Source organism: Schistocerca americana, chromosome X (genome assembly GCF_021461395.2).
Source record: "Schistocerca americana isolate TAMUIC-IGC-003095 chromosome X, iqSchAmer2.1, whole genome shotgun sequence".
NCBI classification, from domain to species: Eukaryota; Metazoa; Arthropoda; class Insecta; order Orthoptera; family Acrididae; genus Schistocerca; species Schistocerca americana.
The window spans coordinates 732,703,517-732,720,479 of NC_060130.1; the positions used below are offsets into that span (position 1 = coordinate 732,703,517).

At 37.3% G+C, this 16,963-nt stretch overlaps 1 protein-coding gene across 2 annotated transcripts in view; it reads left to right on the forward strand.

Annotated features, from left to right (window-relative positions):
• Window positions 1–16,963, forward strand: part of LOC124555702 (protein Hook homolog 3-like) — a 185,081-nt gene that overhangs the window by 134,969 nt on the left and 33,149 nt on the right. For both annotated transcript variants that reach the window (XM_047129705.1, XM_047129706.1), the window contains exon 11: window positions 9,884–10,024. In XM_047129705.1, the coding sequence (XP_046985661.1) occupies window positions 9,884–10,024 (141 nt within the window). The remainder of the gene's footprint in view (window positions 1–9,883; window positions 10,025–16,963) is intronic.

Below are 16,963 nucleotides of genomic sequence, written 5' to 3' on the forward strand. Positions count from 1 at the left end.
GTTTGTGTACTATGTAGTTAGTAGACACAAGCATGAAGTTTAATGGATTGGACTGCCATGTGATATGCTATTGTCACATGAGAAAACAATATTGTGCTTATAAATGATGAGAACTAGGTGCCAGATATCTAGAAAATAAGAAAGGAACCTGACAAGGATTCGAACCATAACTTAGTGGTGGATGTGGGTTTGATGTCCCAGTAGTCTATTCAGTGAGCTACAGTGGCTGGTATGGTAGTGTAGGGTGATACACATTCCTCTATATGCTGCACATTGTGACTGCGTTGCTAGCTCATCATTTCCATACAGGTGTTTTCAAAATGACACAGTCTGATTTTGCTAGATAAACTTTTCTCTTGAATCTGGATGAGGAATGACATGCCGATCTCAAAGTGCGGCATTTTTTTTCTTCACCCTTTATTGTATGTGAAAGAACACTTTAATACAAGCTATCAATTACCAGTGAAGCATTTTGGGTGTTGGATATGTCATGAAGCTGATAATGTTGTTGTTAATGGGGAATTCCCATGACACAGATTGAGCATTGGCTGCAGAATTTGAGGCATTTGCTGCACGGTCGGCTATAGCTACAGCTACTTCATCAACAACTGTTATGGAAATGGGCCACCTCCCTCTCCCTGCTGCACCACCTAATGCACATGTTTCTTCAGCTGTCTTGACCATATTCTTTAGCCCATTTATTGACAGGGAGCCTCTTTGCAGCTGTTTCTGTCAGTAATATTCCTGCAATGCAGCACTGCTGTTGCCGGCTTTCTGATAAAACAACTTTACCAGCAGTCTGTGGTCTTTCTTCGCAATAGCGATTGCATTTTGTATGGAAAACTTCAGCCTTCTTAACCATTTACACTTTCACTGGAAATGAACGTGCATCGCTAAGTGACAAATAGCATACTGATGTCGAAACAAGAAACATTTCACATTTTGACTGCTTACAGTGCCAGACTGCGTACAGTACCATATTTTCACCTGGTGTCAGAAAGTGGAACTGTTAATTTTTTCAGCATACTCCACGAGTGCACTAATTAATGGACATGAGCATGATCTGTGTCAGTGTCCTGCAATGTATACAGCCTGCACTGCAGCACTCAAAACACCATCAGTTTATTTATAACCATCCAGTATGCAGAGTGTTACGAAAAGGTACGGCCAAACTTCCTGGAACCATTCCTCACACACAAATGAAGAAAAGATGTTATGTGGACATGTGTCCGGAAACGCTTAATTTCCATGTTAGAGCTCATTTTAGTTTCGTCCACCTACGCTCAATGGAGCACGTTATTATGATTTCATACAGGATACTCTACGTGTGCTGCTAGAACATGTGCCTTTATAAGTACAACACAACATGTGGTTCATGCACGATGGAGCTCCTGCACATTTCAGTCGAAGTGTTCGTACGCTTCTCAACAACAGATTTGGTGACCGATGGATTGGTAGAGGCGGACCAATTCCATGGCCTCCACGCTCTCCTGACCTCAACCCTCTTGACTTTCATTTATGGGGGCATTTGAAAGCTCTTGTCTACGCAACCCTGGTACCAAATGTAGAGACTCTTTGTGCTCGTATTGTGGACAGCTGTGATACAATACACCATTCTCCAGGGCTGCATCAGCGTATCAGGGATTCCATGCGACGGAGGGTGGATGCATGTATCCTCGCTAACGGAGGACATTTTGAACATTTCCTATAACAAAGTGTTTGAAGTCACGCTGGTACGTTCTGTTGCTGTGTGTTTCCATTACATGATTAATTTGATTTGAAGAGAAGTAATAAAATGAGCTCTAACATGGAAAGTAAGCGTTTCCAGACACATGTTCACATAACATATTTTCTTTCTTTGTGTGTGAGGAATGTTTCCTGAAAGTTTGGCCGTACCTTTTTGTAACACTCTGTATAGAGAAAACTGTAAAATTAAAAGAGAGATGGGGAAGATTAAGATAACGTCTACGAAACATGAGAAGTACATGGTATTTCTGAGGAAATCTGCAAGTTTATTGAAACATCAAGTGGTTATGGTGGTGATAGTGGGTGTGAAAGAATTGGCCATTTGAAGATTTCTGTTTATTTAAAATTTGTTTGTGCCCCTTTTATTTACTGTTAAGGGTGACGTGAATGTTTAACTCGAAAGTGTTTACGGTCTGTGCAAGAGGTATGTGTATGGAGTACAGGATTCTTTCCACGGAGGATGTGTATATTGAATCTGACGGTCTCTGTTTATGATGTCATGTATAATCTGCTATCGATCCAATTGTTGTCCTCAACTGCTATGAATATAATAGTCATTAACTGGAGCTGTGTGTCTTTATTTTTAATTTTTAATATTTTATTTTTGATATACTGATTGCACATTATTGTAGAGGAAAGGAAACACTCACCTATAGTGGATACGTTCATGGAGCACAGTAACACATAACAAAACAGCATTCACACTAGCTTTTGAGCACTAGCTCTTATTCTAGGAATAGTACACTCATTCACACGCACACAGACACGCTCCTGTGGCTATGAAAAGAGTCTTGCCAGGAGTGTGTACTAATGCTAGAAAAAGAAATAGTGCTTGAAAGCTAGTATGAATGCTGTTTTCTTTTCTGTATTACTGTGCTCTCCTCATTGGTCCACTATAGGTGAGTGGTTGCTTTTCCCTTTTTTTGCGCATAGCTCCATCCAGGAATTTCCATTAATGCTATACACATTATTTTAGCTTCTCTGTAACTGATTTTCAAGCCTACCTTCAAACTTTCTTTGTTCTTCCATGTGTTGTTGAAGTTTATCTACACAGGAAACAAAAAGTACAATATCCTCAGCAAAATAAAGATTGTTCTGGCGTATTAACATATATTCCTTATTCTTTTTTCAGTTTAGTGATCTGAAAATATTCTCTGCTACTAAGAAAAGAATAGTTGTTGCTATATGGAATCTCCTTGCCTTACTCTGCTTTCAGTTCTTGTTTTTCCTTGTCCATGTGGAGTATAATGGAAGCTCTAGCACTGATGTATATATTTTTCAGTATACTAACATAGGTTGAAAAAGTCTCTAGTATTTCTAGGACTCTTAGTAGAGATTTTACTGAAAGTGAACTAATATTTTTCTCAAAATATAGGAATCCCATACAGCATGGTAACTCCTATTCATTGTGCTGTTATATACATTTGTTAATGACTTGCGGGTGGTCCATTCTGTGATAAAATAGGTAAAGCTGTCATCTTTCTTGTAGAAAGTAGAATAATCACACCATTTTTACAGACTTGGGGAACAGTCATCTATTGCTTTGCCTCAAGCATTAAATATTTGAATCGAAACATCATCATCTCCAGGCACCTTTCCTTTCTTCATACCACAAATGTCTCCCTTATCTGACATTACTTCTGGAATGTCAATTTTGTTAGTAAGTATCAGTTCTCTGTATTCGTCTACTAAACCGTACAAAAATTTAAGAACATTTGTACAGTTTCCTCTCTGTTGTTAATTACTGTGGCATTCCCCATCTTAACTGATGAAATGTGATGTCTACCCCACATAAGTTTCTGTTTTGTTTTCTTCATACTGTAATTATTTTCAGTTGTATCTGTTATCAATTTTTTATTATATTGTTCACCTCTTTGACGACAGTATTGAATTGTTTTATTTAAGTCATAATACTCTATCATGTCTCTACAGTTGTTTCCTTGAAACTCTCACCTCCTCTTGAATAGCCGCTTTGTTCCATCTGAAATATTCTTTTCTTTTGCTTTCTTCATACCTGCAACATCTTTTGCTGTTTGCTTACATGCCTTTGTTAAATAATTTCTCATCCTCTTTTGCTAAAATCTGTATAACCTTTATTTTGTATGATGTTGAATTGTTGCCTAATTTAATGTGGTATAACTCCATATTCTTATGTTAGGCAGCATAATCTACATTTTTCTAACTCCATGCCTGAATCTGTTTCTTTCAAGCTTTATATTGGGCCAGTCTATATGAAATCAGCCAATCGTCTGGTTCTTGATGTCTCAGATTTTGATAATTTGTTGTAAACTTATAGTTGTTTGCATGAAAAACTCCAAATTAAAAAATTTTTTGACCAGTATTTTTTGAGCTATTAATTTTTAAAACTTCCAAAATTATGTGATATTTGTTATGTTTTGAAACCTTAAAGTCAGCATATCTCAAAAATTATTTGACTTACATATCTTATTCAGTTTGTTATAAACTTTAAAAGTGTATGCTAATTGATGATATTCATAACAATTCATTACTCGCACAATATATGTTAATGTGTGTGCCAAATTTCATGATGGTGCTCCAGTGGGAACATATTAAAATAAATTTTATTCTTCTGATTAGTGCAGCACCTCGTGATTAGCGTGTAGGGCTTTGGACTTGTTACTAAGGTGTAATATGTCAAAACCGAAAAAGGCTGTCAAATCATTATTTTGTATTTAATGACAATGTATTACAGTATTATAACTGTACACTTATATTTAAATTCGCATTTGACTGCCCTGTGTTAACTGTGAAGATATTTTACCATACACCATAACAACACATGCTCAAAACAGACTCCTTAATGATGTCTTCGTTTTACAGATACATTAAATTTAATCAATATCATTAATGAAACGATGAGGTAGCTGTAATTATTTAACAATGTATTATTTGAGTGCCATGCAAAGAGAAATTTTGTACTCATCTTCAACAAGAAAGATGTTATGGTGACCCAATAACAATCTTATTTGAGTCTAAAAAGATGTGTTGCACTTTTCTTTTAAATGATGTAACCTAGTTCTCCCAAGCAATAATGACATAAATAATTGTAACATAACATTCTTTTCCAATATAATCGGAGGCTTTTAGGAGCTCTTCATCTGGTAGTCTGTATGTTCTTTCAAGTTGCAGTTGAGGGATTTAATTTGCAAAGTATGAAGTTTTTTTAATTAGTCAATTTATCTGATTTTTTTGGCTTTGAAAAAGAAAGAGCTGACCCATGCTGATATGTAAATAAAATCTTTACTTCTGTGTTTTCACCTCTGGATAGCACAGAAGCCACCCACCGTTTGTCATAAGCGCAAGCAAGATGTTGTGTGAATGTTCAAAAGCATGCCGCATCTGGACCCACCCGAATTTTATGAACAAAAACCAATTTTTGCTTTACCATTACCTTTGGCTTTGCTCATAGGAATAAATGCATGATACATTTGTGTCCCTGTGTCTGCTATGGTTGTATTAAAAAATTTTCCAAGCTTCTTTTTTATGCTGCTTGCTCATCATTTGTCATGCAGAAGTGACTGATGGCATTTATGCTTTACCCCACTCAAACAATTGGAATGAAGTTAATATTTGATCATGTTGTGCTTCTTAATATGAGTGTTAATAAAACCACTTTCACTCTTATTTTATGTGCATGTAGTGAGCCACTGGTTTCATTCTATATGAACATCCTTAGGTGACTAAGTGGTACAAATGTACCAGTGTTATGATTTGAAATGAATAATTTCCCAATAAAACTTTGAACCCTCATGTCGGAATACAACAAGTACAATACTCCACTTTGTGGACTGCACTACGTACTTGTCATATTCCAACAGGTGCCTTTCAACATTTTATTGGGTGATTAAGCACTTTAAGATTATACATGCACAAAGCAACCTGGTCCTCTTTCCCTCACCTACAACTACTGTAAATGGGTAGTTATATAAAATGGAAAATGCATATTATTCGTTAGGTTATTTATGGTATTGTTATAGGGTATAGTTTACTACAATTTTAAAATGATAAAGTGAAGTTTACTTAATTAGTACTCAATAATTTCATTTTAAGAGCAGTTTAAGGAACCATCTTGCTAACCGTGTGTGGTTGAGATACATTTGTCAATACAAATAGCAGTAAAATAACATTTATTTCCATATGTTCCCTTTGGAAAACCATCATGAAATTTGGCACACAAATTAACTAATAGTGTAAAACTGACAGACTTTTTTTCCAAAACAAAAAGATCCATTTTGAAATATTCAGAATTTAAAAAAATTGGTTCAGTTCGGCCAAGCATCACACATTTTCAAAGTCTGTACTAAACTGAATAAAATGGTACAAATGTTCAGGTCTGTACATCAAATCCTTTTTGAGATATGGCCATTTTAAGGTTTCAAAATATGGCAAAAATTGCACAATTTTGGAAACTTTAAAAATTAATAACTCCATAACAAAATGTCCAAAAAAATTTTAATTTCGGATTTTATCTTATTTTGGTAGGTTGAATTAAATGACAACAAATTACAAAATTCTAAATTACGAAGGGTCAAATTTATTTTTTTATTTGTTGATTTCATATGGAATGACCCTATCTGTTTATACTGTGCATCTTATGTGTGTATGATCATTTGTATTTTGAAAGTGGTTTAAGAATATCACATCTTCACAATTTCTTCATTTTTTGATAGCCATAAAAGTGTGTTCATTCCATAGCCTGAGAGAGCAGATCTTTTGATATTGAGAATTGTGTTAATGAAATTACATGAGCAAGTACACGGTGTATGTGACACTTTCTAAATGATATCTTGTTGATAAATTATCATTTATTCTTCATTTAGAAAAAGCCAGTTCTGGTAAAACTGTATTTCAAATATAAATATAACAGTGATGAACCAAAAGAAAGATTCAATGTACGTGCCCTGATCCACAAACTACCCAACTCATCTCCACCTGGTAAAGAGGAGATCAAAGAGATCAACAACCACCTTAAGAATAATAAGGCAGCTGGAGAGGATTCAATAGTAGCGGAACTACTGAAGCTGACAAATAGTGAAACTCTAGATGTACTAGTCCAACTATTGGAGGAGATCTGGAGAACTGGGATGATACGAACTGAATGGCAGTCAGCTTTAATCCATCCTCTACACAAAAAAAGCAATAAAAAGAATGTCCATAACAATAGGGGCATCTCATTAGTATCTGCTCCATATAAGATTCTCTCCAAAGTAATACAGAACAGAATAGAATGTCATCTTGACCAACTGATTGGGGAATATCAAGCTGGTTTCCGAAAGGGCCTTTCTTGCCCAGAACAGATCTTTAACCTGAAGAACATAAAAAACTGGAGGAAATAACTACATGCTCGTGTTTGTTGATTTTCAGAAGGCTTATGACTCCATCAACTGAGAGGCATTAATGAATATTTCGGAAGAGTTTGGGGTGGATGATACATCAAGAAAGCTGATCAAACAAACTCTCACTAACACGGTGTCAAAAATAAAAGTTATTGGTGAGATTTCAGAACCCTTTACAATCAGAACGGGCATAAGACAAGAAGATGGACTAACCCCATTGCTTTTCAACTGCGTCTTGGAAAAAGCCATTCAGGAGTGGAGAAAGTTGTTGGCCCAAGAAGAAACAAATGAAGAGCGGTTCAGACTTGGTCCTAAGAACAAAGGGGTGTACATTGACAGCTTGGCCTTTGCAGATGACCTGGCCATTTTTGCTAACAACAAAGAGTCAGCAGTCAACAAGAGAAATAGGCTGTCGGAAATTGGTGCAAAAGTTGGACTCCAGATCTCTATTCAAAAGACAAAATATATGACAAACATCTGTGGTGGACCTGAATGGATTATCACCAATCTGGGAAAAAACGTACAAGTTAAGAATTTCAGGTATCTCACTGAAGTCATCCAGGAGAGTGGATTAGAAGAAGGAGAAGAAGAAGCAATTAATGTCAGGATGAGGAAGTTAGACAAGGCATACCAAGGGACAAAGAATATCTATAACAAAAAGTCTATGATTATAAGGGGCAAGTTCCAACATTATTATACAGTTGTAAAACCTGAGGACTTATATGTGTCCAAAACTTTGACCATGAATACACAAGATCAAGCTGAGTGACTGGAAAAGTGAGAGCATAGGACATTGAGGAAAATCCTAGGTAATAGATGGGTTGATGGACAATGGTGAATGTGAGCAAATGAGGACTTGTACAGAAAGACAGAACCTATCACAGCACCCATTAAGAAGAGACAATTGTTATTTTATGGTCATCTCATGGCGACGGACGGTGACCAACTAACAAAAAGAATATGGAGTTTCACCCAATCTAAGAAAACAGGGCCGAGATGGTTTGAAGAATGTGGAAAAGATCTCAGGCAGATTGGTATCTCATAGAGAGAAATTCCTGGCAGGAACAAATTTAGAAGATTGGTGAACAACTATGAAGGTTTTAAAATGGCATCAACGTCCAAAAGACGGAGAGGACCTCTGTGTGAAGAGCATAAACAGGCACTTCTTGGTGGGCTCAGAAGATACTGGCAGGAAGTCAAAGCTGGAACAAGAACAAGACCTAGACATTAAAATGCAATTGGTTGTTACCACGCAGGCCATAGATACTCAACTCAGAAAAAAAAGGAAGTTGTAGTTCTCTCAGACTTAACTTCATGGCTTATCACCCAGTTGTAGAGGAATATATTTGTTTGATGTGTTAACTGAACCACAGTGCAGTTTGATGTTTTTATGTTAAAACAATTTTTGCTAGAGGAGAAAATAATTAACCACCAAAAAGTAGTCCTAGGTTTGACTGAGGACTAAACTGCAAATGTATTGTGTGTTATATGATGTTTAAACACTAAGCTATCAAACCACACAGTTTTTATATTCAGAAAATATGACTGTAAAAGTGTTTAAGTAGTTGGGGATAGATATCATGAAATTAATGCCGGATTTGATTCATAATCTTTGCTTATAATGATATACTAATTCATGAGTTTTCTACAGACCTTCCCCCCCCCCCCTCCCCACCTCCCATTTTTTCCTGGCTCAATCTATCTTACACACCTGTGCAATTCAGAAAAACTGGTGTTGGTGGGAAGAACCCAGATGGCACAGACTGTGAAGCAATCGTTGAAGTTTCCCACTCCAGTTGTGGATATGCCTTTTATCTCACTAATATACCTGTAAAATCCTTTCCTATGTAATACTACACCTTATCTCCTCTCCCCTTCGCCCACCCCCACCCAATATAGTCTCCTGATACTGTAACTACAAGCCCACTGTGCTGTCTCCCCTATATCCTTGCCCATTCCCACGGCAGTACTAGCATATTCCCCCACTGCTATCCCTCTCTGTATGCACCCAATACCTCTTCTGTACCCACATTATCCTCCCCCCCCCCCCCCCCCCCTGTCGCCAGCAAAGGTTGTTGCGCACCTCAGACCCAGTCACAGATGGGCCTTAGTGCCCATAGACAACAGTGGTCACATGTGTGTAAGTTATGTATGTATCTCTCTCTCTCTCTCCCTCTCTCTCTCTCTCTCTCTGTGTGTGTGTGTGTGTGTGTGTGTGTGTGTGTGTGTGTGTTTTACATTTGATGAAGGATGTAGTCTGATAACTACTAATAACGTCTAGCAGTCTCTTTTTCAATGTGCTTGTCTGCCACTCAACGAATCCTCTGTTGGTAGGTAGCAATCCTTCCTTTTCATATTGCTGTTTATCTAAGATGAATGATTATATGGTTTCCTGAAATTCTTTATATCTGTCCTGGACTTAACAGTGTTAACTGTTATTGCTTATGTGATTGCATAAGAACAGGAATAAAACTCTGCCTCATTTTTGGTTACTGTGTCTTGTGTACGTCTGAGGGTGTGTGGTTTCCTTTTATGTTGATGGGTGACAGAGCAAGCAGATTTATATTTTTAAGCTATGCTTTCTTAAGAGCTCTGTAATTTTTTTGCTAAATTACTTAGTAGCGATATATAATTAACTGTATAATAGGATTGATCTTAACGCTTTCTATACCTGACAATTTTCTAATGTTTTCTAGTGTTTCCATTGTATGTAATTGGAAGAACAGGCATGAGATCGTTGCTTATGAAATGTGTTATAATTTGATTTTGCATTTGTGCAGGGAAAAACTTCTGAGGCTGCAGCATGAAAACAAGATGCTGAAACTGAATCAGAGAGGTGATGATGATGAAAAATTATCAGTTGTGCAAGCAATGCTTGAGGATACGACAAAAAGAGTTTCACAGCTCCGAGCAGATAATAGGTATTTTACTAAATAGTAACCATATTTCATATGTGTGACAAAAAATTAGATATCATCATCCTATATATTTGACTTTTGTGTTTTTATATTTTATGTTTAGATTTACCCTGATTTGGCTGTCATTGTTTTTCTCTAACAATACTTCCTAATTTATAATAATCTACTAATTTACTGGTGTCCAGTAAACTCATGCTTTGTAATGGCTTTTGTTCAAGAGAAGGCGGCAGGCACCCGAATTGTTCATTTGAGTGACACATGTTGCAAAATAATATGAACAGCATTCAACCTAGGCATCTAATTTTCTGCTTTTAATAGGACTGTGCTTGAAAAATTTAAACACTTACAAAATATGTTGTTTCAGAAGCTTGTATGGAGCTACTGGTACCCATCTATTGTATTTACTAACCTCAACATTATTAGTGTTCAGTGTATCTTGTGCACATATGTGAGATCCTATAAAAAGCAAGTTTTCACTTATTGAGTCCAGAATGTAAAAAATATTTGTTACTATGTAGTTCTCTTTAATTGTGACTGCAAATAGATTTTCAGTCATTTGTAACAGAACACCTTGCATTTGAAACAGGAACCTTTTTTAAAAATTATTTATTTGTGGACATAATGTCGATCATATTTTACTGACTTAAAATATCTAGTCTTGGTCAACAATTTTTTTATATTATTTCACTAACAAAATTCATATGTATAGATATCAGGTTCATGTTTCAATTAGCCCAGTCATATAACAGTTTAGCCTTTTGTCATAGGCATACTTTCACTAATGCCATGCACAGGAAAGATTAATGTGCGAAGCATACAACCACTTCCACTTTTACGCCTTAGCAAAAGATCTTGCTGAGAACCTCAGAAAATTCTGGTCCTCATTAAAACTGATAAGCAAGTCAAAGGCTTCTATCCAGTCATTCATTGACGAGTCTGGTGTGGCAATAGGAGCCAGTAAAAGGAAAGTGAAGTATTAAATTTTGCGGTGGGTCCTACAAATCTATCGTCATTTAACAGTCGCACAGACTCTGATATAGAGGACATATTAATAGGCATCCCTGTGGCATGGAAGCAACTGAAAGAGTTGAAAACAGTTAAGTCACCAGGTCCGAATGGAATCCCAATTCAGTTTTGCAGAGAGTACTCTACGGCATTAACCCCTTTCTCAGCCTGTATTTATCACGAATCTCTCGCTCAGTGCAAAGTCTGAAGTAACTGAAAAAAAGCTCAGGTGGCTCTTGTATAGATAAGAAGAGTAAAAGGGACCTACAGAATTACAGATCAATATCCTTAACATTGGTTTGCTGCAGAAATCTTGAACATATTCTGAGTTAGGGTGTGATACATTTCCTTGAGACATAAAAACTTCTGTCCACAAATTAGCATATATTTACAAAGCATCACGTATGTGAAACTCAGCTTGCGCTTTTCTCACATGATATCCTTTGAACTATGGATGAAGGGCAACAGGCAGATTACATATTTCTCTGTTTACGGAAAGAGTTTGTCACCATATGGAACAGGTTCCCTGATATGTTAGTGGCTTGAAGACTTCTTAAGTAATAGAACCACATATGTGGTCCTCAACCGTGACCATTCATCAGAGACAAGGGTATCGTTAGGACTCCAGGGAAGTGTGATAGGACCTCTCTTATTCTCTCTATACATAAATGATCCGACAGACAGGGAGAGCAGCATTTTGCAGCTGTTTTCTGATGATGCTATGGTGTATGGGAAGGTGTCGTCACTGATATGATATGAGATAACTTTCTAGTTTGTGTGATGAATGGCAGCATGCTGTAAATGTAGAAAAATGTAAATTGAAGCAGATGAGTAGTAAAAACAATTCTTTAGTGTTCAAATACAGTGTTAGTGTTGTGTTGCTTGATACAGTTGCATAAATTAAATATCTAGGTGCAACATTGCAAAGTGATATGAAATAGAATGATCATGTTAACAACTATGGTACATAAGGTGAATGGTCAACTTTGGTTTATTGGAAGAATTTTAGGAAAGTGTAGATCAAGTGTAGATCATCTGTAAAGGAGATCACAACAAGAACACTAGTCCAACCCATTCTTGAGTACTATTCAAGTGTGTGTGGGATCTCCACCAGGTCATATTAAAGGAAGACATCAAAGCAATTCAGAAACTGGCTGCTAGATTTGTTATCAGTAGGTTCAATCAACATGCATGTATTACAGAGATACTTGGGGAACTCATGTGGGAATCCTTAGAGGGAAGACAACATTCATTTGGGAAAACACTCTTTTGAGAAAATTTAGAGAACCAGCATTTAAAACTGACTACAGGACAATTCTACTGCCACCAATGTACATTTTTATTAAGTATCACGAAGATAAGAGAAATTAAGACTCATACAGAGGCATATAGACTTTTTTTTTCCTGTCACTCTGTTTGTGGATGGATCAGAAAAGGAATGGGTATGCACCATGCAGTGGCTTGCAGAGGATAAATGTAAATGTAGATATCTCCTTCTGTGTCTACCACTACTGAAGAGTATTGGCAGTTTTACATCTTATATTGGGATCATGTGATTCAAAATCCTTACAGTGTATTACCATCTCACCAGTAGATTTCTGTCATAAAAGAGTACAATGGTACTTTGTATCACCAATGACTTATCTCCCTATGTTGATTCTGGAACCTGACAAGCATGTTGGCTATGATAGAGTACTGGGTGACTTCTACAGATGCAAGAATGTGATTACAAGTGTCAGTGTCGAAAGAATGTGAAGCAGAGCCCTTCAGATGTGTGGTAGAGTGTCTCAACAGCTGAATGCATTACACTTGCTTTTGGTCAGGTGTTTTGTTGTTTCTCATCTCCTGATGTACAGTACATGATATTTGTGTTGATTGCAATCGTCTTGGAGTCATTCCTTTGTGACTGAATTTGTGGTGTATCCCAAATCTTTATGGTCAGTAGAAGATCATAAACTGACAATTTTGAAATAAGGCACCAATAGTCAGAAATAAATATTACAGGTGGCATGAGGTCTTCAATAATCAGTGCACGTGAGGTGTTTGTATGCAAACTGCCTCATTACCACAGATTAAAACATACACTGCGGTAACAAAAGTCGTGGTATACCTCCTAATATCATGTCCGACCTCCTTTTGCCACGCGTAGTGCAGCAACTTGACACGACATGGACTCAACAAGTCACTGGAAATCCCTTGAACAAATATTGAACAATGCTGCGTCTATAGCTGTCTATAATTGCGAAAGCAGTGCCAGTGCAGGATTTTGTGCAGAAACTGACCTCTTGATCATGTCCCATATGTGTTCAGTGGGATTTATGTCAGGTCATCTGGGGGCCAAACCATCCACTCAAATTGTCCAGAATGTTCTTCAGACCAATAGCAAACAATTGTGGCCTGATGACGTGGCACATTGTCATCCATAAAAATTCCATTGTTTTTTGGGAATGTGGCATCGATGAGTGGTGGCAAATGGTCTCCAAGTAGCTGAACATCCTGAGGACCCAATCCATTCCATGTAAATACAGCCCCGCACCATTATGGAGCCACCACCAGCTTGCACAGACCTTGTTGATAATGGGTCCACAGCTTCTTGGGGTCTGCATTACACTCAAACTGTACCATCAGTTCTTACCAACTGAAATTGGGACTCATCTGACCAGCCCACATTTTTCCAGTCATCTAGGGTCCAATCGATATGGTCACGAGTCCAGGAGAGGCACTACAGGTGATGTCTTGCTGTTAGAAAAGGCACTTATGTCATTCATCTGCTGCCGTAGCCTGTGAACACCACGTTTTCTGCATTGTCCAAATGGATATGTTCATCACATGTCCCACATTGATTTCTGCAGTTATTTCGATGCACTGTTGCTTGTCTGTTAGCACTGACAACTATTTACAACTGCCGCTTCTCTCAGTCGTTAAGTGAAGACCATCGGCCACTGCATTGTCCGTGGTGAGAGGTAATGCCTGAAATTTGGTATTCTCAGCACACTCTTGACACTGTAGATCACAAAATATTGTCTTCCCTAAGGATTTCCAAAATACAATGTCCCATGTGTCCAGCTTCATTTACGATTCTGTGTTCAAAGTCTGTTAATTCCCATTGTGCACTCATAATCATGTCAGAAACCTTTTCCTATGAATCACTTGATTACATACGACAGCTCCATCTATGCACTGTCTTTTTATACCTTGTGCACACTATACTACCACCATCTTTATATATGCATATCACTATCCCATGATTTCTGTCACATCAGTGTCTGAGGAATAGTGTCACTCAAGTCACAGGAGAGCCGGCCAAGATTCTCAGCAAAAGTGTAGAATTTGTAGAAATTATGCTTGATTATGTGGAGAGAGATATATCAATAAGCACCTGTCAGCTTGCCAGTAATTGTACACTTTGAAGAATGTAACATGCAGAGTATTGGTGGAGCAGCAGTAATACCTGTATAACAAACAGTGTGTAGAAGCAATAATACCAAATGATTTCAAGCTCAGACGTCAGTTCTGTGAATGTATTACCAAGTACGGTAGTGCAGTGCCAAACTTCAGTGATTTAAATTTTCCACAGACAAGGCTTCTTTTAATACGAATGATATTTTCAACTGCCAATACAGCTATGGCTGGAATAATATCTGTACACTATGCTGCTATCAGATCACTAGCAACATTTCTCTGTCAGGTTGTGACTTGGAATTGCTTAAGGTTATATGATAGGACCTTATTTGCTGCTCCCATGATTGAATTATCCATGTCAGTTTTTTATGCTAAGGAAAAATTAATTTTTCATTTCTGACTGTCGCAGGTTTATGATTCTGCACCATCTGTACAATTTTGACCCTAAAAGGTTGGGACACATTGTACACCTTTGGTATTGGCTTCCGATGTTTAGTGAATCCTGAATTGTAGATAATTGTGTGGAAGCTTGGAAGAACAGTGTACACAGGTTACTGAAATAGCAGGTAGCAGGAATAAAATACAGAGAGTGAAAGGTTATCTACTACTTGTGCAAAGACAAGATTGTAGTTATAAGAGTTGAAAGCAAGCAGTAGTTGAAATGGAAGTGAGACAGGGCTGTAGCCTATCTCCAGCACTATTCAATCTCTATATTGTGCTAACTGTTAAGGAAACCAAAGGGAAATTTAGAAAGGGAATTAAATTTCAGGCAGAAGAAATAAAAACATTGAGGTTTGCCAGTGCCATTGTAATTCTGTTGAAGATATCAAAGGCCTAGAAGATCAGTTGAATGAAATGTATAGTGTCTTGAGAAAAGTGAAAATAGGGCAATATAATGTAGTCGGATTAAATCTGGCAGGTTAGAAAATGAAATGCTAAAAGTAGTAGATGAGTTTTCTGTTTGAGCAGCAATATAATTGATGGTGAGGATATAAAATGTAGACTGACAGTAGCAAGATAAGCATTTTTTAGAAAGAGAATTTATTAACATTACATCTACATCTACATGACTACTCTGCAATTCACATTTAAGTGCTTGGCAGAGGGTTCATCGAACCACAATCATACTACCTCTCTACCATTCCACTCCCGAACAGCATGCGGGAAAAACGAACACCTAAACCTTTCTGTTCAAGCTCTGATTTCTCTTATTTTATTTTGATGATCATTCCTAGCTATGTAGGTTGGGCTCAACAAAATATTTTCGCATTTGGAAGAGAAAGTTGGTGACTGAAATTTCGTAAATAGATCTCGCCGCGACGGAAAACGTCTTTGCTTTAATGACTTCTATCCCAACTCACGTATCCTATCTGCCACACTCTCCCCCCTATTACGTGATAATACAAAACGAGCTGCCCTTTTTTGCACCCTTTCGATGTCCTCCGTCAATCCCACCTGGTAAGGATCCCACACTGCGCAGCAATATTCTAACAGAGGACAAACGAATGTAGTGTAATAAATATAAAGATTAGGAAAGTATTTGTCTGCCCGGTAGCCCTGTACGGAAGTGAAATGTGGATGATACACAGCTCAGGCAAGAAGAGAATAGAAGCTTTTGAAAGTGATGCAACAGGAGAATGCTGAAAGATTAAATAGATAAATCATCTAACTTGTTAGGAAATACTGAACCGAACAGACGAAAAGTGAAATTTGTGTCGCAACTTGAGTAAAAGAAGGGATTTGTTGATAAGACACATCTGGAGGTATCAAGGAATTTTCAAATTGGTAATGGAAAGAAGTGTGGGTATTAAAAACTGTAGAGGCAAACCAAGGCTTGAATGAAGAAAGCAGGTTCAGACAGATGTAGGTTGCAGTAATTGTGCAGAGATGAAGATACCAGCACAGGATCGACACCATAGAGAGCTGCATCAAGCTAGTCATTGAAATGAAGACCACAGCAGCAAACAACAGAGTATTGAAAGAGAAATCATAGGAACTTCCATCAGTAAACAAAGATGTGACAAAATCGTAATATTATTAGTTTCTGTGTGGCTATTGAAAAGAAGAAAATAAAAATTCAAACCCTGGGAATGCTCTTAAGATTATTTACACATGTACAGCAAATGAAGCTTTGTTTTTATTGAAACTGGTGGTTGGGAGTAGATTCAGAGGTATTAAAGTGAATTTTGATACTTATACCACTAAAGAAAAAGTGAAGTTGGGTAATGAGAGGACAGTAGCCAGCAAAGCTGACCCGGAATTCAATGTAGCTTTTTTGGCTAGTCATTTGTATTTACTACGGGAGCCAAGATATTACACCTGTGACATTTAAACAGTAAACATCTGTGTGACAATATATAACCTCACCAGGGAAACTTAATAAAAAAGTAAATATCAAAAGTATCACTATGAATATACTCGAGATAACATATTTCAGGAAGTGATCATAATCAGCAGCTGCAGTAACGGATTCTACAATGACAAATGTTGCTATTATTCAGTTATTCAGAATATAATTTTTGAATTTGGCACTTC